The sequence below is a fragment of the Pseudophryne corroboree genome, chromosome 4 (genome assembly GCF_028390025.1).
Source record: "Pseudophryne corroboree isolate aPseCor3 chromosome 4, aPseCor3.hap2, whole genome shotgun sequence".
NCBI classification, from domain to species: Eukaryota; Metazoa; Chordata; class Amphibia; order Anura; family Myobatrachidae; genus Pseudophryne; species Pseudophryne corroboree.
The window spans coordinates 422,137,966-422,161,916 of record NC_086447.1 but is presented as its reverse complement, the minus strand read 5'-3'; the positions used below and the strand labels follow the sequence as shown (position 1 = coordinate 422,161,916).

Genomic DNA, 23,951 nt, shown 5'->3' with positions numbered 1-23,951 from the left:
CCATTTATGTTACAAAACCATCTTACTGTATCTTCAAGGGTTATTATATTCTGTCTCAATTATGTGTACAAACTCCTTCTCAGGACCTTATTCTGCCCTACACAGTAAACAGCTAAGCATATAGAAGGTCTAATTGGTATATTCAGATGCAAATTAATGAATGTTTTCAAAACTAATGATCTCTTGTTAACAAGCATTTCCTAATGAGTGTCTCTGACACACTCTATGGTAATCATTTTTATTTTTTATTAGAGAAATATCTTTGTACATTGATTCTCTAATGGAATCTTTAATAACTTAATACGAATTGGTACATTTCTCCAAATTTCTAATGATCTCTTACCTTTCGAGCAACTTATCATCTGTGCACAGGTGTTTATTAATAATGTAACTACATGATTGAACAAGGGACCTTTAATTATGGAGTCAGTGTGTCCATACCAAACATAATTATTCAAACAAACTGCTGATGGGTATAGCGGAGAAACACTTCAGTGGCCCGAACTTTAAAGCCAACACCATCACTTCAATCTGACTTGTTTCCTTTTGTGGAGCCAGAGAGACAATTAATAATTAATGCTAATAATAATAATAATAATAATAATAATTTTAAGTATATAGCACTCTTTCTCAAATAGGGCTCAAGGCACTTAACAATATTAACATAATACAGTACAGAAACAATAAAGAACAGAAAAGCTTTTCATAAAATACAGAGAGCATGGAGCTATTAAAGTGACAATTATGGAAATGCTTGAGTAAACAGGAAAGTCTCGAGTTAATTTTTTGAAGTATTGTAGAGTGGGGACCTCTTGAACTGTGCGGGGAAGTGAGTTCCATAGAGTTGGAGCCACATGGCTAAAAGCTTGACCCCCAGATGTATTATGGGAGATTCTAGGTACTGCTAATAGTCCGTCATCTACAGATCACAGTAATCAAGTGAGAAAGTATGGAAGCTGCTTCAGGTACTTTGGGCCCTGTTTATTTACTTTGAAAGTCAGCAACCCAATCTTGAAGACGATTCACCTTTTTACTGGCAGTCAGTGGAGTGAGAAGAAAAAGGGTGTTATGTGGCAGGAACGGGGCTGGCAGCTGTGTTTTGTACCAGCTGTAAGTGGTGAAATTGTTTTGCTGGGAGACCAAGGTGGAGGGCACTGCAGTAGTCTAATCCAAATTATACAAATGCATGTATGATTTTTGGCAGATATTCAGAGGGAATTAGATGCTTGATTCTGGCTATTTTCCTCAAATGAAAGAATGAGGATTTAATTATAGCTGATATCTCATGTTTAAGTGTCAAGCCACCATCCAGGACAACGCCAAGATTTGGCACATGATCTTTTTCTTTTGAGGTGTGTTACTGACTGGGGCGCATGAATATGAATGCATATTTTTTTCGTGCTGAACATGGCTGGAAAGTTGGGCTCCCACAACGGGAAATTTAGAATTACCCTTTAAGGGGGGTTATATGGCAGAGTGGAAGCCTCCCACATTTGAGTAAAGGGTTATCTTTTTCTGCCTCAGAAAAAACATGCCCTTTCCACAATTACAGCCTTATGCATCCAGCCTTAATACACCATGCAGCGTGTGATGCATGGCGTGAGTGAGCCGCCAGGTACTATCCAATTTCTGCTAATGTCGGGCATCTTTTTCTGCCGAAAATGCATTTTAGTCGCAATGCAATGTGACTAGGACACATGAGGAGAATGTACTGACTAATTTGATATCTGACACTTCGTGTACAGATTCAAAGATTAAGTCGCACACAGATATACTGTACAAGTGTCATATCAAATTAGTCAGTAGTCTCCCCATGCATCCTAGTCGCATTGCATTGCAAATAAGATGCATTTTCAGCAAAAAAAGATGCTTGACACTAAGAGATTCTCGTGCATCCTGGGGTGACATGAGAGGCTGTTTGGCATGACTAAAATGTATAAGGACACATCTATAAAAGAAGCTAAGGTACTGCATAAAATCCTGATTATGTGAGTTAGTCAGGGTGAGAGATGGCAGAGAGTGCACCTTTAGCACCTCCCTTTGTACTGGATACTGGATATCCCTTGATGGGATAAACCCTTATACTGTATTTATATGTTATTATCGCATTTCATTTAAATTTGGCCATGGAACTGAACACTTGTCTTGCATCACCAATATAAAGCCGTGTAGTTGTATAATTTGTAATAATCTAGTTCTAGGTGGAATAGGAATATACATTATAGGTTCCGTTTACAAAAGTTTTACATTATACATCACAAAAAAAAACCAAAGGCCCCCTACAGGAAAAAAAAGGTACTTGAGGCTTCACATGAAAAACAACAAACACATTGGCCCATGACAGGAATTTAAAAAAAAAAAAACACAATGGCACCCACATAACAAAAATACCACATAAACTTTTCATGAAAAAAAAAACAAAACACATTGGCCCCCACTAAAAAAAAATAAAACACACTGGCCCAATTATAAACAAAACCAAACACATTGGCCCCATTCCGGAAAATAAAAATATTTAACCAGATAGTAAAAAAACAAACACCTTGGCCCCAGATAGGAAAACTAAAAACACATTGATCCTGATTGGCCAAAAAATAAAATACATTGGCCATGATAGGAAGAAAAAAAAACACAATAGTGCTGATAGGAAAAAAATAAAACACAGGACCCCAATAGGAAAAAAATCAAACACAGGACCCCAATAGGAAAAAAATAAAACTCTGCACAGATAGAAAAAAAAACACATTGAACCTGATATGAAAAAAATCAAACACAATGACCCCAATAGGAAAAAAAAAACACATATGCCCCAATAGAAAAAATATAAAACAAAGCCCCCTGATAGGAAAAAATAAAAAAAACAGATTAGCTCAGTTAAGGGGGGAAAAGGGGGGGGGGGGGGGGGACACACAAACATAGTCCCTTACAGAAAACAAAAAATTAGCACATAAGCTTTGCATGAAAAAAAAAAATGAGAAAATGCATTGTCCCAGGCACCAAGAAATGGCTGTATTTTAAGTACTTCACAAAGAAGCTTAACTGTGCTGTAACATACTGTATACAGTATGTTCTCACATAAGCAAAAATCAGAGTGGACTTCTAGAAGCAAACCAAGCATACCTATGGAGGCAGTCTAATCACGGAGTTAAAACAACAACTCTGCATGCGGGTGAATAAATGCATTTACTGTAGTTCCAACTTCCATGTACGCAGTGCGGGAGCAAATATGGCAACTGATATTAAGTACTGCAGCAGCTCCATAAGCTTCAGCATACTGGTGTAATTACATCTTGTAGTGTACATGCCCTGTAGTGTACTACAGATATAGAGGTGCTGTCTAATTATGTATACCATATTGCATATATAGGGCCTCTATCTGAGGCCCTATATATGCTATACAGTCAGTGTCGGACTGGGGCATGTAGGGCCCACCGGGGAAATGCAGTGGTAGGGGCCCATGTTTAGAGGTGTGGCTAGTCCACAGCGGGGGTGTGGCCAGCCACATCATTGGTTTGACTAACCATTAGAGAGTGCAACATCTGTGCTCCTTCATAAATATATACAGTAAATTCAGCTGCTGCATACATGATAATGTAACAGATTAATAACAGATTAATAAGAGCAATGCACTGTAGAAAATACACCATATTCCAGTATAAGGTAACATATGTATGATGTATAATTCAAGTGCACAGTCTGGAACCTGATCCTTAGAGCAGGAGGTGGTCCCCCAGGCAGTGGGGCCCACCGGTGGTTTCCCCTGTACCCCTGTGGGCCAGTCCAAGCCTGTATTTAGTAAACTGTATATGATTATAACCTGTAGTTTATATTAACCCCTTTATGTAATCTGAATTCTCTCCCGAGTGTATAATCAACCAGTATACTGTGGTCCTAAACTAAAAACGTGATATAATTGTAGCAGTATGAACACATTATTCATTACTTATATAATAAGTTGGGCACGATTATAAGAAATATGTTTTCAATGTCAAACAAGTAAGAGCTATGAATACTTCCCTGCATACATTACCTTAATACTCTACACTTATGAAAACTGCATCTCTCTGTGGACACTACTTTCCTAAAGTAATTATTGAAGATTGTCATTGAAAATGCATTTCACATAAATAAACTCCACAAGCTTTATTATTTCACTGATGTGTGAAATGTTCATAAAAAACAATATTGTGTTCATTTTAATGCAAATATATTTTTCCATGGCCTGTTCTTGCCTTCCTCCTCACACGGTCTCTCTTTTATATGAAACTAGTGTTTGCCCGTGGCTTTCCTCATGTGGATGTCTGTTATTGCTCAGCAGAGCTAATTTTACAAAGACAGTATTGGCATCTAATATTGTGATGTATACTTTATATTGTAGACATTGATCACAAAAAGATGCAAGGGGCTACTAACTTGTGAGCAAGTCACGTAAAGTTGTCCATGGGAGAAGCAGCTGGTCTTGAGATCTACGCCTGCAGCCCTGAGCGGTTGTTCCTGCGACACTACACCGATAAGCAATAATATCACAGTTTTCTATGTTTTTTATGTAAACCACAAAATCCAATTCAAGGGGCAATCAATCTCACAATCCCATCTAAATTCACTTTAGTCAAAGAAATATTATCGTGTAGATCCAAAATCCATTGCTACTTAACCTACAGTAACACTGAAAGGTTGCAACTTGCATGTAACATGACCAGCGACTCTATGATATGTAGTATTTGTCTTGGTGTGTTCTACTGGATTGACATACTTCAATATCATGAGTAATGATGAGATGCCTGATTAGTGATTAATATACAGTCAGATTTTCATGCAAAATAGATCTTGAGATATACAGTATACTATATATATATATATATATATACACATACATATATACATATACATACAACTGTTTGTACGCAGGGTGTGCAATATATATATCACAAAAATGCCATGTTCGCACTCTCCTTTCAGAATGTCAGCTTCTGGGGTGCCTCCTTAATGTCCCTAGAGTTAAGGACTATAATACAAAGAAGAATACAAGGTGCACACTCCAGTTTCTCCCAAGTCTCTAATAGTTTTCTATTTTCCTCCATCCAGTAAAATAATACCAATTTTTAGGCCATTGTTCTTTCATCACTTCAATAGGGTCAATATGCAGTCCTCAGATACATGTGTAGCATAGATAAGAGCACATGGCACCATCTGTGCCTAAATCACAGCTTATGGTTGTTTGCATCATTGTCTTGTTAGTAAATATTCAAATCAACATATATCCTCTGCCATAGGACCCATAATATTGCCTTAAAGGTCGATTAACATATTCACAAGAAGGTATATACGTGTCGGTCGACTTCGGCCGCCTGTTTCGCCGTTCTAGACCAATACCTGTCCAGCCAGACCTCCGGCGTGCGTTCCACACCAATGCGCATGTCAGTAGTTCGTAAACAGTCCCTAGAGGTATATTTGTCCCCAAATAATTATATTTGTAAACAAATAGTCATTTTTGGCTTGCGGAGCCTGCACATTCCAAGCGTTGAGTGTCAAGCACCTGGTTTTTACTTAATTCTCCTCTCCCTGATGTCACATTGAGATAATAAATACCTCTGTTTCTTTCTAGATGACTACGCTATACAATAAAGAAAACACAATCCAAATTCGTCCTGTAGATTTTACGTGATGCTGGAACAAACAAACAAAATTTCCAGAAAATTGTCTCCATAGTTTATACACAGTTCCAAGGAATACATTTCTCAAAAAAAAGTCTATGCACAGAAGTATCAGACTGGAACATGAAGAGCCCTCTGGAGGAATGCAGTGGTATAGGTCCATGTTTAGGGAAAGACTGCATTGCCTGGGCACCTTGATAAATATATATAGTAAATACTGCTAGTGCATGCATAATAACGTACCAAATTAAATACATTGCAATGTAAAAAATACACCATAGTCCTCTGAAGTACTGTATAAGGTAAATTAAATTATGTATAATGCAGAATTCAAGTGCACAGTCTGGAATCTGATCCCTAGAAGAGTTAGCAATCCCGACAGCCGGCATCCCGACTGTAAGTACAGTATAGCGGGTGCATACCTCCCAACATGACCCTCTCCAGGAGGGACAGAATGCTCTGCTCCTGGACTTTTCTCTTCATTTATGATTGCCGGCACCTGTGGTGAACAGTTTAATGGATAAGAAAGGTGTATTAGCACAGGTGATGGCAATCATACATTCAGAGGGAAGTCCAGGAGTAGAGCATTCTGTCCCTCCTGGAGAGGGTTAGGGATTAGGCAGGGGGAGGAGTTTAGGTTTAGGTGCCACTCGAGGGTTGTTACGGTAGGCTGAGTGGGTGGGGGGAATGCTTAGGGTTAGGCTGCTGGAAGAAGGGTTAAACACCACTGGGGGGAGGTTAGAGTTAGGCACTATGAGGGGAGGGTTAGGGTTAGTCTGCGAGGTAGGAGGGGTTAGGTTTAGGCAGTGACGTGGAGTGAGCTAAATGGCTCAGGAGGCACTGTCTAGCACCAGAGCCAGATTTACGTGCAATATATGAGCCAAAGAGTACATGTGGACATTATACACAGGTGCAGCAGTATAAACTCCTGGAAATTTGGTGAGGTTTGATCAGAGATGTGCTGAAAAGATTAGCAGGTGAGGCACTGCCTCACCTGCCATAGACTTTTTTACTCCAGAGTTTTGGCTATAAAAATTATTAGAATAATGCAAAGAAGATATTTCAAACATATTCTTTGTATTTTTCATATACTTTATACAGTCAAAACTCTGACACAAACGTTAGTATGACAGGAAAGGCTCTCCCTCACCTGCCTCACCCCACCACACGTCACTGTTAGGCACCATCGGAGGGAAGTTAAGGTCAGGCACTAAGGGAGGAGGTCAGGTTTAGGCTGCGGGAAGGGTGGGTGAGGGGGTAGGGGACGGGGGGAATAGTGTTACCTTTCAGGATTTGATTTCAACTATCGGGATGCTGACGTCTGTAATCTGAATGCCGCCATCCCATAAGCATGCAAATCATACTGAACCCGCAGGTACTATGCTACTTCTCCAACATACTGCATTTATTGAATTAGGTCATTTTATATTTTAGATGCTACAGATAGTGACATTTGCATTCATTGTGAAACTCAGTTACCAGAACTGAAATATAGACATGGATTACCATTTTCCAATTCTTTGGTTATGTCTAGAAATAAGCCAAACTGTGGCAAAATAGACTTGCATGCAGCACCAGCTGCTTCACAGATATGGAATGTTTAGGTGACAGTCTTTATGGTCTGCTTCTGCTTCACTATTCCAAGTAGATTCTACATTACAATAGAGCTGGAATGGTAGGATACATTTATTTCTAGTGTGGTTTAAGCTAAATATTGCTGGCGAGAAACATTTTGTGCCGAAATGCAAACCCAGGACTGATACAGGAGGGAGATCCTTTATTCCCCAGGGACAAGCTGCAGGCTGGGGATACTTTTGAGTGTAGTACAGTAAATTGAATCTTTATGTTAGACTTCCCTTTTTTGTGTGGAGGAAAATGAATCTATATTTATGTTCCCTGTGAACCTGCTGAAGAGAAGCTGTCTTTAAGTTTCCGACCTGAAACTGTTTTTCTATTTTGTGTTCTGGCTGCTGACAACAAGGAAATAAACTTGCATTTATTTCCGCCACCTTCAGCCGATCAAAGCCTTGCTACTACATTTGTATTAGAAGAGGGATTTTGAACTGGTTCTCGAGATAAAGAGCCCTCCTGAAAACAACACAAACATGTCTACTTTAAAATGGGTTTGGAAAGACACTTTTCCGACCATACATTTGCAGTGCCAAGCATTTACAGCTTTCAGTATTAACTATTAACCTAGAAACTGATATTTTTTTTTAACATCTTGATGCTAAGGAAAGAGATATCCAAAACACACAAACCAGAGAATCTGATGCAGATCCGCTGGTATTGCTTTTTTTTTTGCGTAACGTGACCGGGAACCCAAATTAGTGCACCGCAACCCCGCTGCGCTCGGCACAGGTAACTGTTACTTTACCTATCCACGTGAATGGTAAAGTATGAAAAGGTTAAAAAATATATATATATTTTTTAAAAGCCATGTCAAACCTTGTCATGTGTCGACCTGTCCCGTGTCGACCCTTTAACTGTCAATCTAAGTACTGTTGACCTACCATTCAGATACCGAATAATTAGCGCATGTATATGATCTTACCAACTGTATTGTGTACTGAGATTTGCGTTGGAGCCAGTGGCGGAACTAGCGAGCGGTGGGCCCAGGTGCGACAAAATGCTTTGGGCCCCCCTCATCCCATCCAAGTCCACCCCCTCACCCCTGGAGAGGGGGACATGCTCAGGGCCATAGAAATGCATACCTAGCAACAGTGCCGTAACTAGACATTTTAGCACTGTGTGCAAGAAACGGCAACGGAGCCCCACCCGGTATGCAAAACAGGGGCAGTGCGTGCCGTAGGCGCGCGCAAATATACATAGGGGCGTGGCTTTGTGGGGAAGGGGTGTGGCCACAAAATAATACCAATTCATAAAACGGTGCACAGTAGTCTCCATTATTCAAATTACGCTGCACAGTAGCACCACTACACCAGGTAGAGACCCTTTTACACCTTACGGCGGACAGATTCCCCTTTTTACACATTACAGCAGATAGCGTCCCCTTTTTACACATTATGGCAGACAGCGTACCCCTTTTTACACATAACGGCAGACAGCATCCCCCTTTTTACACATTATGGCAGACAGCATCCCCCTTTTTACACATAACGGCAGACAGCGTCCCCTTTTTACACATTACGGCAGACAGCGTGCCCTTGTTACACATAACGGCAGACAGAATGCCCATTTTACACATTACGGCAGACAGCATCCCCCTTTTTACACATAACGGCAGACAGCGTGCCCTTTTTACACATAACAGCAGACAGAATGCCCATTTTACACATTACGGCAGACAGCATCCCCCTTTTTACACATAACGGCAGACAGCGTGCCCTTTTTACACATAAAGCGTGCCCTTTTTACACATAACGGCAGACAGCGTGCCCTTTTTACACATAACTGCAGACAGTGTGCCCTTGTTACACATAACGGCAGACAGCGTGCCCTTGTTACACATTACGGCAGACAGCGTGCCCTTTTTACACATTACGGCAGACAGCATGCCCTTTTTACACATTACGGCAGGCAGATTCCCCCTTTTTACACATTACGGCAGACAGCATCCCCCTTTTTTACACATTACGGCAGACAGCGTCCCCCTTTTTGCCCATTAAGGCAGACAGAAATCAAGCAAGAAAGCAAGCAAGCAAGCAAGAAAGAAAGAATGAATTATACTTACTGTCTCCGCTGGCTCAGGCTCCTCGTGCAGCTTCTGGCAGAGATCCCAATTCCCAGGCAGGAGAGAAGGAGGAGGGAGATGGAGGAGGGTGCCGCAGCAGCGCTGTGTTATTGGTGGAGGCGCTGCTGCTGCTGTCCCAGTCCTTCACCATAGGCTGTTCTCCGCCGCTGTGAATGCTGGGATGCGCTTCACAGCGTCGGAAGACAGCCTATGATGAAGCAGAGGGACAGCAGCAGCAGCGCCTCAACCTATAACACAGCACTGCTGCGGCTCCCTCCTCCACCTCCCTCCTCCTCCTTTCCCCATGTCCGCTGCGCTCCTCTCTTCTCCGGGCGGCTGTGTGCTGTGGGCGGCGGTTGCCCGCAGCACACAGCAGCATGTAATGAGTCAGTTTGACTCATTACATGCTTTGGGCCCCTGGACAGTGGCGGGCCCCAGTGCAATGCACTGGTTGCACTGGCGGTAGTCCCGCCTCTGGTTGGAGCTACAGCAGTGCTTAAAGTGGTCCTAAAGAGGTGGTGGAACTCTCTCTCACACACACCTGCACCTATGTAATCAAAAGAATTGCCGCAAAAAGGGGCATTGTCTCAAAAAGAACAAGGCGTGGTGATGCAATAGTTTCCCAATTCAAATTACGCCGCACAGTAGCAAATCTTATTCACATTACACCGCATAGTAGTGTCCCTTATTCATGTTATGAGTGACACACATTAGTGCCCTTATACACAAAGCTCACAGTAGTAGCACCCCTAAACACATAATGCCCACAGCAGTAGTGCCCCTTATACAATGCCAACAGTAGTAGTGCTCCTTATGTATTGCCCACTATAGTGGTAATGCCCACAGTGGTAGTGACCGTTATGTAGAGCCCATAGTAGTGGTGCCCCATATCCAGTGTCCCCAGTAGTAGTGCCCCTTATGTCCCCAGGAGTGATGCCCCTTACGAATAGCCCCCTATGCAATGCCCTCATTAGTAGTGCCCCCAGTGGTAATGCCCCCATGTAGTATTGCCCCCAGTGGTAATGTCCCATGTATTATTGCCCCTGTGTAGTAGTGCCCCTAGCAGTAGTGCCTCCTGTAGTATTGGCCCCAGTAGTAATGCCCCCAGTGGTAATGCCCCAGAGTAGTATTTCCTTCAGTAGTAATGCCCCCATAGTTGTGCCCCCTGTGTAGGTTTTCCCCAGTAGTTATGCCTCCTGTAATAGCACCGCTTACACGCACACACAAAAAAGACAAATCTCACCTTAAACCCCGCTCCTGTCTGACTGCTGCCATCCTTCTGGCCACCCGCACCTTGTAAGTCAGGACTACGGGAGAGATGTCATGATGTCTCTCTCATAGCAAACAATATCAGAGCTGGAAGCTGGAGCTCAGAAGTGAGCTACTGCCTCCGGATGCCACTGTGGGGAAGGAGCCTGGTGCTTGCTGGTAACAAAATCTCAGCGGGCACCCGGCATCTCCCTGCGCGCCGGCTGACATTCTAGGTTAAGTGGGCTGGAGGAGGTGGAACTGGTTCTGTCTCCAAATGGAACTGACGGAACGCAGTTCTGTCCTGTTCCGGCTCACTTTAACCACTGAGCTACAGTATTGTTTCTTATGTCAGGTTTATGTTTTGTCTACTGTAATGTGCTGTTTTACCATGTTCTGTTTTACTGTTTGCTTTTTTTTTAACAGCGCTGCGGACCACTTGTGGTACCATATAAATAAAGTATAATAATAATAATAAATAGTAACATTGCATATTGCTATCTAATACCTTATTTTATTTTTCTTTCAAAAGATCCAGATATATCTTTAGATCCTCTGGGAAGTGATATTAGTCCCTTGGTCACTGTATCAACAATCAAAATGAAGACTGATTTGGTAAATTTTTAATTTGAATATGTAAATAAATGCCTAATTGTGTGCGTCTCTTGAACTTTAAGGACTTATAAAAATGTACAGCTTAGTACATGATTGTATGTAAAGTAACATATTTTACAATGATCAATACAATATGTACAGTATGGGTTTGTTAGGAATTAATTAAAAAAGAGAAGGTATATAAAGTCTGTACAAATGGTGTAATGGTTAGCATTACTACGTCACAGTACTGATCCCCAGTGTGGCCCTGTGTGGAGTTTGTATATTCTCTGCATGCTTATGTGGGGTTCCTCTGGTTTCCTTCCACAATCCAAAAATATACTTGCAGGTTAATTGGCTCCTGACAAAATATGAACACTAGTGTGTAAGTGTGTGTGCGTTAGTGCAGACTAGATGGGCCAAGTTGTTCTTATCTGTCCTCAAATTCTCTGTTTCTATGTTTCTATCTTTATGTTTGCACATACTGTATCCCATTTGTGCACTGATAAATTGTCCAGAGTCCAGGGGGCCCACACCTCCCACGCTGAACCCATTTCTTTATTACTCACCTCTCCAGTGTCCCCTGTCATCGACAGCAAGAGCACAAATTATTAACCGGAAAATGGTGCGATGCCCATTTTTTCCCCGGTGTTTTGCGCAAGGAAATCACCAGGAAAATTGCCACCGTGCCATTTTTCCGGAGATTTGTGCATGCGTATTAGAGTCTGGGCTCCTAGTGCTCAGACTTTACAGCATGCTGGCTAGATAGGAAGAGGCCCAGTTGGAGGAGGCTGCACACAGGCTTCCTCCTCTCTTAAAAGGCCCCTGTGTGTCATCACGCTATCGTGCACATGTACTGTACGTCTACGCTAACATGCATGATGCACCCATCACACTCTGCTTATTTAACTGAAAAAAATATGTCATATCGTACTGATTACGTACCAGGGTACAGATGTCCCATTTCCCGTTGTCTATGCCCTGTGCTCATTGCAGCATTTTCTACAGTAGCGACAACTGACCCTGGCCGTGCGTGCCGATGGCAGTTGTAATCCATTGACCAGGTCTTACAGGGGCTGAGAGCTAAATGATGCAGGTTCCCAAATGCATTGTGAAAGATAAACATCAGCATGCACCCTTCTGATGACAATCTGCTGATTTCACAGCTACGGTACTGTATAAAAACAGCCCATGGAGGCAGATTCACTGTTAAAATGGAACAATTAGAGAAAAAGGTGGACAAGATGTAGTAATTAGTGGAGAAAAAAATGGGTTTGGGAGGTAGAGCTGGCCATCATAGGTTCACCATCGGTGGTCTTAATTGATCACAGGAAACCATCATTGATTTACAATATTGATGGCCATCACTGCAGCAGTTATAACAGAGTGGGAGATGGGACATGGACGGTGGCAGGGCAGTCAGTGAAGGGGGCGGAGTACAGTGGCACCTCAAGGTTTAGGCCAAACCTTCTGCATCAGGGGGAAAAAAACATTGCTACTGTATATTGCTGCTCTCTTTGCCAACAATGGGTGAGAACCATTGCATCTCAGCTATCAAGTGTGATTTCAATATCACAATTGATAGTCTGAAATCTGCTTTTTGTGCCTCCAAACTACTCTCTCTAACCTCCTCCCTCGGCCTCTCCCAATGGACTGACTCCTCTACTTACTAGGTGGGCCTCTGCCTTGATCTTGTATACACTAGACTTTGTTCCGTTTCTGAAATCACTAACAATAATTTTCCCTCTCTCGGATTAAAACCTTATCATCTGCATGCCTCCTCCATTACTTCAAACTCAAAGTCACTGAAGTCCTCCAATCCTCCTTAAACTCTGAGTATTGACATGATTAATTTTCAAGTACTTTCCACCTCTCTGCAACAACTGCTCTCACCTATTTTTGCATTCACTTCTGCTGAGATGGCTGTATCACACCTGAACCAGACTCTAGAATTAGTCCTTCATGAATTGGCTCCAGCAACCCATCTCACTCCACGTAGGCCTAGATGTAAACTGTGTTACTCTAAATTAACAATACACCTTCAAAAACTATCATGTAGAGTTGAACATTACCTGCATAAATCTCAAACTCCAAACGAACTCCTCACGTATAAGACTATTTAATACTATTTAATACTCCTATGGTAATGCCCTTGGCACTGCCAAACAAACATATTTCCAAACTCTCACCTTTACTCAAGCCTCTAACTCTAAGTGACTTTTTAATACATTTAAATCTCTTTTCAACCCTCCTTCACCCAACCTACCATTATCAATGCACAAGATCTTGCTCCCACTTCAAGGACAAGATTGATAAAATCCTACATAAAATGGTATCCTCTTCCTCAGCCAGTGACCTGCTCAATTCTCTACCTGAGCCCTCTCACACCTTCTCTTCATTTTATTCTACAAATGAAGATGAAGTATCAATGCTTTTCTCATCCTCCTTCTCTGCTACCTCTGCTTTTGATCCTATACCCTCACAATTAAGTAAAACTCTGTCTCCTGTGCTCTCGGTTGCTTTTGACACTGTTGACCACTCTCTTCACATACAAACACTATAATCCCTAGGTCTTCAGGAAACAGCTCTTTCTTGGTTTTCATCCTACCCATCTAATCGCTCTTTTAGTGTCTGCTTCTCTGAATCCGCTACCTCTATCAGTTGGACTACCGCAAGGCTCAGTCTCTTGGCAAACTAATCAGCTCTTTTGGATTTCAGTATCATCTGTATGCAGATGATGCCTAAATCTACCTATCCTCCCCATATTTGTCATCATCTGTATTTGTCCATGTCACTGAATGCCTTTCTGCCATTTCATCTTGGATGTCATCTCACCACCTCAAACTCAATATTTCCAAAACAGCATTAATTATATTTCCACCTACCAATAGTAGTTACCAACCTGATATCTCTATCACTGTTGAAAACTCAACAATCAATACTAACCCACAAGCTCGCTGCCTAGGTGTTATCCTGGACTCAGAACTGACCTTTGTTCCCCACTTTCAATCTGTCACAAAAAAAGTTACATGCATCTAAAAACATATCCACAATACAACCATACCTTACACCTGACACTGCAAAAACTGTAATTCATGCTCTCATTATCTCCCGCATTGATAATTGCAATAATCTTCTTATTGGTCTTGCCAAAAAGAAACTCTCACTGCTACAATCCATTCTGAATGCAGCTGCGAGGCTAATCTTCCTCGCTAGACATTCATCATCTGCGGATCCACTCTGTCACTCCCTCCACTGGTTACCTGTATTCTACCGTATGCAATATAAAATTATTTTACTCACACACTAGACCATTAACCGAACTACACCAGCATACATATCTTCAGTTATCTCAATTTTTTTCCCAACCCAACCTCTTTGCTTTTTACAAGATCTACGTCTCTCATCCACTCTCACTGGACTTTATTCAGGTTTGTGAGCAAACCAAAACAGCACAGTAATGGGCAAAACCATGTTGCACTGCAGGTGGGGCAGATGTAACATGTGCAGAGAGATTTAGATTTGGGTGGGTTATATTTTTTTCTGTGCAAGGTAAATACTGGCTGCTTTTGCATGCAACCCACAAATGTTAGCTTTATATTTACACTGCAATTTAGATTTTAGTTTGAATTATGGTTTAGTCAGAGAGTAATATGGGCCTCATTCATATCTCCACTTGCAGCTGATTGGGTGCAACAGGGTGTTTGCACACAGGGCCATTGAGAGCGTGGATGGGCCCAGGTACTGGTAGTGCAGTCAGATTGGGGAGGCGTGATCACACCCCCTATAAAATAAATGTAAAAATCTTAGCAGAGCTACTGTACGCTGTGCACAGCCAGGGACGGATCCAGGGGTAGGGGGAGATCAATGCAAATGCTTACCCCCCACACCCCACACCCCACACAGGCAGCATTACAATACGTGTCATGATCCATTGCAGTACCACTAGTTCACCAATGGTGCTGCTGTTTCCAGTTGTGCTTCTTGCATACTGTGGGGTCTATTCATGAAGCAGTGATAAGAGTGGAGAAGTTGTCCATGGCAACCAATCAGCTGCTCCATACAATTGTATAGTATGCAAATTATAAAAGTTACTTGAATGCTGATTGGTTGCCACTGGCAACTTCTCCTCTGGCTCACTTCTCCACACGTGTCACTGCTTCATAAATAAACCCCTGTATGTTCCAGCCTGCCTGGTCCTAGATTCTGCCTTGATGAGCTGATTCAGTAGCATGGGCTGCACCTGTGACTGCCTGACTTAAACCTGTTCCTGAGTCCCAATAGTGGCAGATCATTGTGCCAGTATTATGGTGTCAGACTCCCAAAGATGTACCCTGGCTCCTGACTACAGCTACTGTTTTCAGTCATCTGATATCTGTCTTGCCAAGTGCCTACTGTTACTACAGAAGGCGCTACAAACTGTGTGCACATGGACACTGTGACTGACAGTCTACCAGGCTGGCCACTCCCCCCATCTCCTGCTGCTCAGTGCTGCCTCTGCAGTGTCAGAATCGAGTCTGCACACTGCTAGAAAAAAATTAAAAAAACTTCCAGGTTTGTGGCGAAGTGCCGGTATGCCATACCACCGCATACCTGCCCACTTTAACCACTGGTTTGGTGTCTATCTGGCTTAACACTGATAATAGCTCTCACTGGTGGGATTGTTGTTGGAATCTCTATTAAAGACTCACGCTCACTCTTCACTATGTGTAGAGTTTAAAAGATACTGTAACATGTCTAATTCTATGTACAACCTCTCATAATCAGGCATTTTGGAGAGGCGGGGTATATGTGTTCCCTTGGCTGTGACTTAGAGTATGAGGAGAAGGATAGGGAATAGGGATTAAGCACAAGCCTGATGTAGACCAGTGATCTTGAACACTACCTACAGTATGTGAAAAAACATACAAAAAGGAAACAGAAAATTATACAAGCTTCACATTGCTAATACATAGATATGGCCCGGCTAAGCATACAGTATAACCAATATCATGACTGAAACTGGGATTTTCGGCATCAGGGCCAAGGCAGTAATGTGGCACCCCCCACCCAGAAAATGCAGATCTCTTTACTCTGGGACAATTTTTAGATGCTTTTTTTAGCACTCCTGTCACTCAGATGGGCAGTAAAATATTTATATTATGTGCCACACAATGCCCCACTTCATATTATGTGATACATAGTGCCCCAAATCACATTACTGTATATGGCACAATGTGCCCTAAATCACTTTAAATAACACATAGTGCCCCCAATTCACATTCTATACTGCACAGTTCCCCCTATTCACACTATATGCCACAACACTTCCCCAATTCACATTATCAGCCCTATTGTGCCCTAATTCAACATATATCACAATGCACCATATTCATATTATTGGCCCTTTCGTGCACTCAATTCACACTATGTGTCACACAGTGCCACAATTCACATTACATGATGCAGTGTTCCCAAATCACATTATACATAGCACAGTGCCCCAATACACATTATTTTCCCTATAGTGCACTCAATTCACATGATATGCCCCATAGTACCCCCAATTCACATGATTTGCTCCATAGTACCCCCAGTTCACATGAAATGCCCCAAGGTGCCCACAATTCATTTGATATACCCCACTGTGCCCTCAATTCACTTTATATGTCACAGCGCACCCCCAATTCATATTGTTGGCCCCTTTGTGTCCCCATTTCACATTATATGCCTCACCACATCCCCAAAACCACATAATACACCCCACTATGCCCCCAAATAACATCATATGCCCCATTGTGCCCCCCAGTTTAAAAGAATATATCAGCTTCTTTCTTACTTTCATGTTTTTCTCTCCATTTCTCTTCTTGCTGGGGCCCCTCAGAAGCATGGGCATGTTGCCGGGCCTGTGTATGACTGGGAGAGGAGGGGGGTTGGTGGTGGTAGGGGGGACAGCTTGCATTCCCCTCAAATCTGGCGCTCGGGGCATGTGCGCCCCCCCCCCTAGTTACATCCCTGCCAACATAATGCCTGTGAAAGGTTGACATCATATAAGAACTACTGTAAATAATAAGTGAAAATGGTAGGAATTTGAGACAAAGGGGTCAGTCCAATTAGGTGTGAGCGGTGCGAGTGCTGTTGCTATTGCTTATCAACACTGGCAATGGCACACAATCTTACATCCTCATGGCCCAATTTCCAGCTGAAGTCACTCAAATACTGTATGCTCGATAGGGCTTCCATCTGACAGTCTGATGCCATACTGCATCCACATGGCACAAAGTACCGAACCTTGTTACTTTACTGCATGCACCGCAAGTAAAGGCCCAATTATGTGAAATAGGTGTATGTGAAACCTCACTTTATACTGACAATGTTTTCTATAAAAAGTCAAAAGTGGTGTCAGAGTATAAAGTAATTGAGGGAGAATTTTAGACACCTGAACAAATGAGGTGATGTTATTGCATGAAGTAGGAAGCTTATTTCATCTAGGGAAAAGAGTGAAAAGTCAGTTATAAATGTAGCAAATATTGTGACACATGCTGGTACACATGCTGGTAATTGATGTGATACTTCACTTGACACATATGGGGTTCGCTGGGGTCTGATTATAAAAGGATTGTACGATCCATCATTAGTATCTTGCTCCGTAACAGCCCACATCTAGATGTAGTGTACCATCTCAGATGCTGTGATGTAACAGCATGCATGCAGTGTACTTTTCCTTGCACATACCCAGTTTCACCCATAACATGCCCACAGTCACATGCCAATTCCACCCATGACACGCTCACAATCTCATCTTGCAGGTGCACCCACTGGACACACACACAGTGCATGTCCACTCTCCTGTAAATACTCTACTGCAGTGGTTCTCAAACTCGGTCCTCATGTTTTGCAGGTAACCCAGCAGGTGCACAGGTGTACTCATTACTCACTGACACATTTTAAAAGGTCCACAGGTGGAGATAATTATCTCTCTTGTGATTCTGTGAGGAGACCTGGAAAACATGCACTGTGTGGGGTCCTGAGGACCGAGTTTGAGAACCTGTGCTCCACTGTGTTCGTCTGCTTCAGTTAGCACTGAAAGCTACAGTATATTTTGTGCATGCACATTTTGCCTTCTTTCTTTATGGTGCATGTATACTATGCCAATAATCAATAATAATGTGTGCTCACTCTATTGTGCATACCTTTGAACCAGCCCATGGTGCTCACTTTGAGTACAACAGGTTTGTTTTTTCATTGACAAAGATCCAAACAGAAAAAAATCCATCTATTATGTAAACTGCTCTATCTCAGAATCTGCTAAGCAGATTCATCTGAACCAGAGACGTGCTGTCAGGGTAGACAGGGGAGGCAGAGCCTCCCTTGTCATATTCAATGTAAACTCCTAAATTTTATATAAAAGCGATTAGACTAATACAAAGATGATATTTATAACATAAACATCTTCTTAATTGTAATTCTTTTTGTAGCTAATACTAGCCAGCTCTGGGGAGATCCCTGGAGCTGCAGGGAGATGAGAGTTGAGGCAACAACAGATCTAACTCAGTTCTACAGACAGACACTGATTTGCAGAGCTGGGTGCGTGGCCACACCACAAGCAGTAACGCTGCACAGAAAGGGAGCTAATAGAGGCATGCCTTGTGCACTGATGGACACTTGGATGTGTCATGTGACCAGGAAGTGCACTGTAGTTGGAGCTCAGTCAGCAACAGCAAGAGAAGACACAGATGTGCAGGTACAGTATGTAATGGACATTGTGAATCATCTTGTGGCACTATATAAATAAAAGATAAGAAGAAGAAAATTAGGAGACATAATGGACACTGAGGCTTAGTGTAGTGAGGGGAGAGTTACAGTGAGTATGGGGTGGACAGGCCCCCAGCATTCAGACTCACTACACGTCATTGATCTAAACTCCTAGTCTTCTACCACAAAAATCCACAAAGCTTTCTCATTGCAAATAACTTTCCGCATGCCAATTTTCATGAAGATTGCTATAAGGAATCCAATAGCATTAACATCTGAATTTGGAATTTAGATTGAAGTATCAGTTTAGAGATGTGCGTGCACCCTCATGGGCTCGCTTTGCTCATCACACTTTAGGAAAGGTGCCTCCTTCTGCTTCAGCTGCACTCTGCACAGGTTACTATTCTCAGTTGGAGTCCACTTGGATGGTAAACAATGAAAATGTTGAAAAAAATTATTGCGTTGATCATATGTGTGTTGACTATTGTCATGTTGACCTTATGAACCTGTGAACCTTAGTCACTGTCTACCCTTTACCTGTCAACCTTTTGCATGTCGACCATTTAGGGTCGACCTATTGACTGTCTATCTTTTTTAGTGTAGATCTATGGATCGGATACCAATGTTCTTTAGGCTTGACACAATTGTTAGGCTTTTGTTTCTGGGGAGTTAATTAGATTAGATGGCTCAAGAGATCAGAAAAAATGGGATATTCCAAGCGATTTATAAATAAAATGTGTTATAACTTTGGTGGAATGTGCACATGTAATTATTACTACATGACAAATATATTGATATAAAATAATTTACACAATTTTCCAACAATATCTATTTTATTTATCTTTTTTTAAGGATGAAGTACTAATTGCAGAAGAACCACTAGATAACCTTTCTGTAGAAACCGTGGAACAGGCAACAGACTATGAATTCCCAGTACCAGACGAAAAGACAATAAATCATGTGAACAAAATTGTTCCAGAAGCTCCTACAGCTCCTATTATAGTTTCACATACTACTACTCTTTTTCCGGAAGAATATGGGGCTTCACCTATATTTCACCATAAAATGGAAGTAGACCTTCCAACTCCATCCTTAGAGGAGATTATTAGAGACATTGACAATAAAGTTAATGATGGTTTTACAGTGCCTTTGGATACTCCAAATACCAAGAGTAAGATAGAAAATGAAATAGAAACTATGTTAGACAATAACTTGACTGGGACATCAAGTGATACACCATCTGACATTTGGTATGAGTTTGTACCTTCATCTACCAGTGAGGTTTTTCCATATACAACAATGGAAACACCAAGTGGACAAAAGACAGAAAATACCTTTGTCATGGACAATATTATTGTCACATTGCCATCCATGGTAGAGGCACCATCTGGAGATGGTAAGTCATACAATTATTCATATTATTTTGCTTCTAACATGCAAGTTGGATATTGCTGCATTTATTATATTGATTATATAGATTTACATCAGAACATGCAACTGCAAGACATTTCTAAATGATTGTCCATTTCTATCTTCATAAAATAAACCGTGAATTGCCATGTTACAAAAGTGAACATATAAGTATTTAAATAACTGTAATTGTCATCCTCCATGTCCAACACTGTTTTGGAAAGGTTAGTAATGCAATTGTTTTTTTTCCTTATATGCTGAGTATTTCTATGACAATTATTTTGCAATTTTCATACACAGGATTAGAACCCACAACCTACTACACTGGAAGGAGGCACCTTACTGATAGAGCTATTTGCTCCTACACATAAAGCATGACAATTCTATCTACACAAAGTTACTTGTCCATCAGTAAGGTGTCTGCTTCCAGTGCAATAGGTCAAGGATTCTAATCCTTGTAAAATGTGTATTTCTAATAAAGAAGGTGTGACTTGTAAGGTGCGGGGACTAGTGGGGGAGTCGGCCACTGAAGAGATAGTGGCAGCTGTCGACTTAATTGAATGGTGTTGCTGAACACATGGGAGGGCCCCCCTTGAGAGCAGGAGTTGGAGGCATCTGACTCCATTGCCTCCCATAGTTACACCTCTGATATAGATGTAGCAAACGTTTGAATAGATGAGCAAACCTTTTTTTTTTTATGCACCTGTACTCATGGTTTAATCATACAGTATAATGCTATTAATTGTTCACTGAAAAATAACATTGCAACAATGGGGGTCATTCCGAGTTGATCGCTAGCTGCATTTGTTCGCAGCGCAGCGATCAGGCTAAAAAACAGCAGTTCTGCACATGCGTATGCGGCAGAATGCACGCGCGTGACTTACGGGCACAACGAATGATGTAGTTTTGCACAGGGTCTAGCAATGCATTTCAGTCGCACTTGTTGCCTCAGAGTGATTGACATGAAGTGGGAGTTTCTGGGTGGCAATTGGCCATTTTCAGGGAGTGTTTGGGAAAACGCAGGCGTGCCAAAAAATTGCAGGCGTGGCTGGGCGAACGCTGGGCGGGTGTGTGACGTCAAATCCAGAACTGAATAGGCTGAAGTGATCACAAGCGCTGAGTAGGTTTTGAGCTAAACTGAAACTACACAAAAGATTTTTGCATGCGCTCTGCGATACATTCATTCGCACTTCTGCTAAGCTAAAATACACTCCCAGTGGGCGGCGGCATAGCGTTTGCACAGCTGCTAAAAACTGCTAGCGAGCGATCAACTCGGAATGACCCCCAATATACAGAATTATTGCCATTTTTCAAGTAAGGTAAAAAAATTACTAGCTAGAGGTTTCTGGTGTAATATTATGCATTGTGGGACAAAACACGTTGACCAGACCTGATTAGTTCACGTTACTTCACAAACAGATCTCCTACTTATCTTCTACTGAGCCCTACAAATGGCTTCACGTACAGTGACCTTTGTCGCTGAGAGATAACTCTCCTAATCATACCAGCCCCCGCAGTGGTGACAATCAGTCCCCATATTGGTGACTATTTCCACCGGAAAGGACAAGCGGGCAGGATCTCGCAGATAGATAGATAGATAGATAGATAGATAGATAGATAGATAGATAGATAGATAGATAGACAGATCATCAACTTGAGCTCCAGTGAGCAGAGGTATGCGTGGCCGGCTACAAATCCCGCAGCGGCGAGAGCATCACCATCGGGAGGACAGGTGCAAGCAGAGACGCCCACGGCCGTAATCTAACAGAGACACCAAGGGGTAACTGTACATTACTTACTCAGCCTGGAAAGTGAATCCAAGCCGAGACGCCGGCAATACAATATTAGCTTTATTTTGATTCAGAGCTCTGACCATCCAAAACTGTTAACATTTGGATACAAGTAACCATTATGGTTGCATCTGTTGCAAAAAAACTGAACAATATATATTAACTTTGGAGGAGAGACTTATTGGGAGGTCGTGAAAATGAAACATTATATTGCTCCTGTTATTTAGAAAAAGGTATTTGTATTCATATACATATCTGTGAAAGGGAGAACAGATAGTTGTTAACATTTGTTCTGAAAGCTTGTATATTATTGCTTGTGACTTGTTTGTGTATATGTGAGTTTTATTAAATGTGATTATATTATTCAGGCCTTCTTAAATAATGTTATTAAGGCATACATTTGGAGGACCACTAGTTTTATTAAACAACATTAAATTTAAATACAACATGAAACCTATGTGAAATAGGTATCCACAAGCACAGCAATTACACACTTGTTTGTTTTTGTTTTTTTGTATAGATGTAGCAAACTTTTGAATAGATGAGCAAACCTTTTTTTTTTAATGCACTCATGGTTTAATCATATAATGCTATTAATTGTTCACTGAAAAGTAACATTGCAAAAATATACAGAATTATTGCAATTTTTCAAGTAATTTAAAAAAAATACTAGCTAGAGGTTTCTGGTGTAATATTAGAATCTGTGTAATTACATCTAATGTACAATACAAAGGCATTTAATCTGTGTTTTTGCTAGTCACAGTGTATAAGTAATCACTACAAGTTTACTAAAGCATTTACATGCAGGGACACAGTGTAGTAGGGGGATGACAAGTGTGCTGTGGAGTGGCCACAACCTGTTGTGAATGCCGAGGGCCTTATTTTAATGCTGTGCTGCTTGCTGAGGTGGCTTAGTCATCCTAATTTGGGGGCTTGGCTGTGCCTCTACGCCAGGCAGCTCATGCCCCTGGAGGGTGTAGTATGAATTGTTGGCGCTTGGGATCCTGGTGCCCAGCATACCAGCGCCAGGATCCCTACTGCCAAAATGCCGTCAGCGGTGCGAGCACAAAAGAGCCCCTTTCATGCTCACTGCACTCTCCACGCTGTGGGCATGGTGTACGCGTGCCACACTATTTATTCTCCCTCCAGGGGTGTTGTGGACACCCCAAGAGGGAGATTAGTTGTTAGTATACCAGCGGTCGGGATTCAAGTGCCGGTATGCTGAGCGCCGGCCCAGGTGCGACAAAATGCTTTGGGTCCCCCCCAGTCCCATCCAAGTCCACCCCCTCACCCCTGGAGAGGATCTGGTAAGGGGGACCTGCTCAGGGCCAGAGAAATGGATACCAAGCAACAGTGCCGTAACTAGACATTTTAGCACTGTGTGCAAGAAACGGCATCAGAGACCCACCCCTTCATGCAAAACAGGGGCAGTGCGCACCGTAGGCACGTGCAAAAATACATAGGGGCGTGGCTTCGTGGGGAAGGGGTGTGGCCACAAAATAATACCAATTCATAAAACGGTGCACAGTAGTCTCCATTATTCAAATTACGCCACACAGTAGCACCACTACACCAGGTAGAGAGCCTTTTACACCTTATGGTGGACAGATTCCCCTTTTTACACATTACGGCATACAGCGTCCCCCTTTTTACACATAACGGCAGACAGCATGCCCTTTTTACACATTACAGCAGACAGCGTGCCCTTTTTACACATTGCGGCAGACAGTGTGCCCTTGTTACACATAGCGGCAGACAGCGTACACTTTTTACACATAACGGCAGACAGCGTCCCCTTTTTACACATAATGGCAGACCGCGTGTCCT

General features: G+C 42.1%; 1 protein-coding gene across 1 annotated transcript in view; it reads left to right on the top strand.

Annotated features, from left to right (window-relative positions):
* Positions 1 to 23,951, top strand: part of IMPG1 (interphotoreceptor matrix proteoglycan 1) — a 511,490-nt gene that overhangs the window by 250,182 nt on the left and 237,357 nt on the right. Inside the window, exons 10-11 of the mRNA XM_063916848.1 lie at positions 11,129 to 11,211; positions 19,777 to 20,320. Of these exons, the coding sequence (XP_063772918.1) occupies positions 11,129 to 11,211; positions 19,777 to 20,320 (627 nt within the window). The remainder of the gene's footprint in view (positions 1 to 11,128; positions 11,212 to 19,776; positions 20,321 to 23,951) is intronic.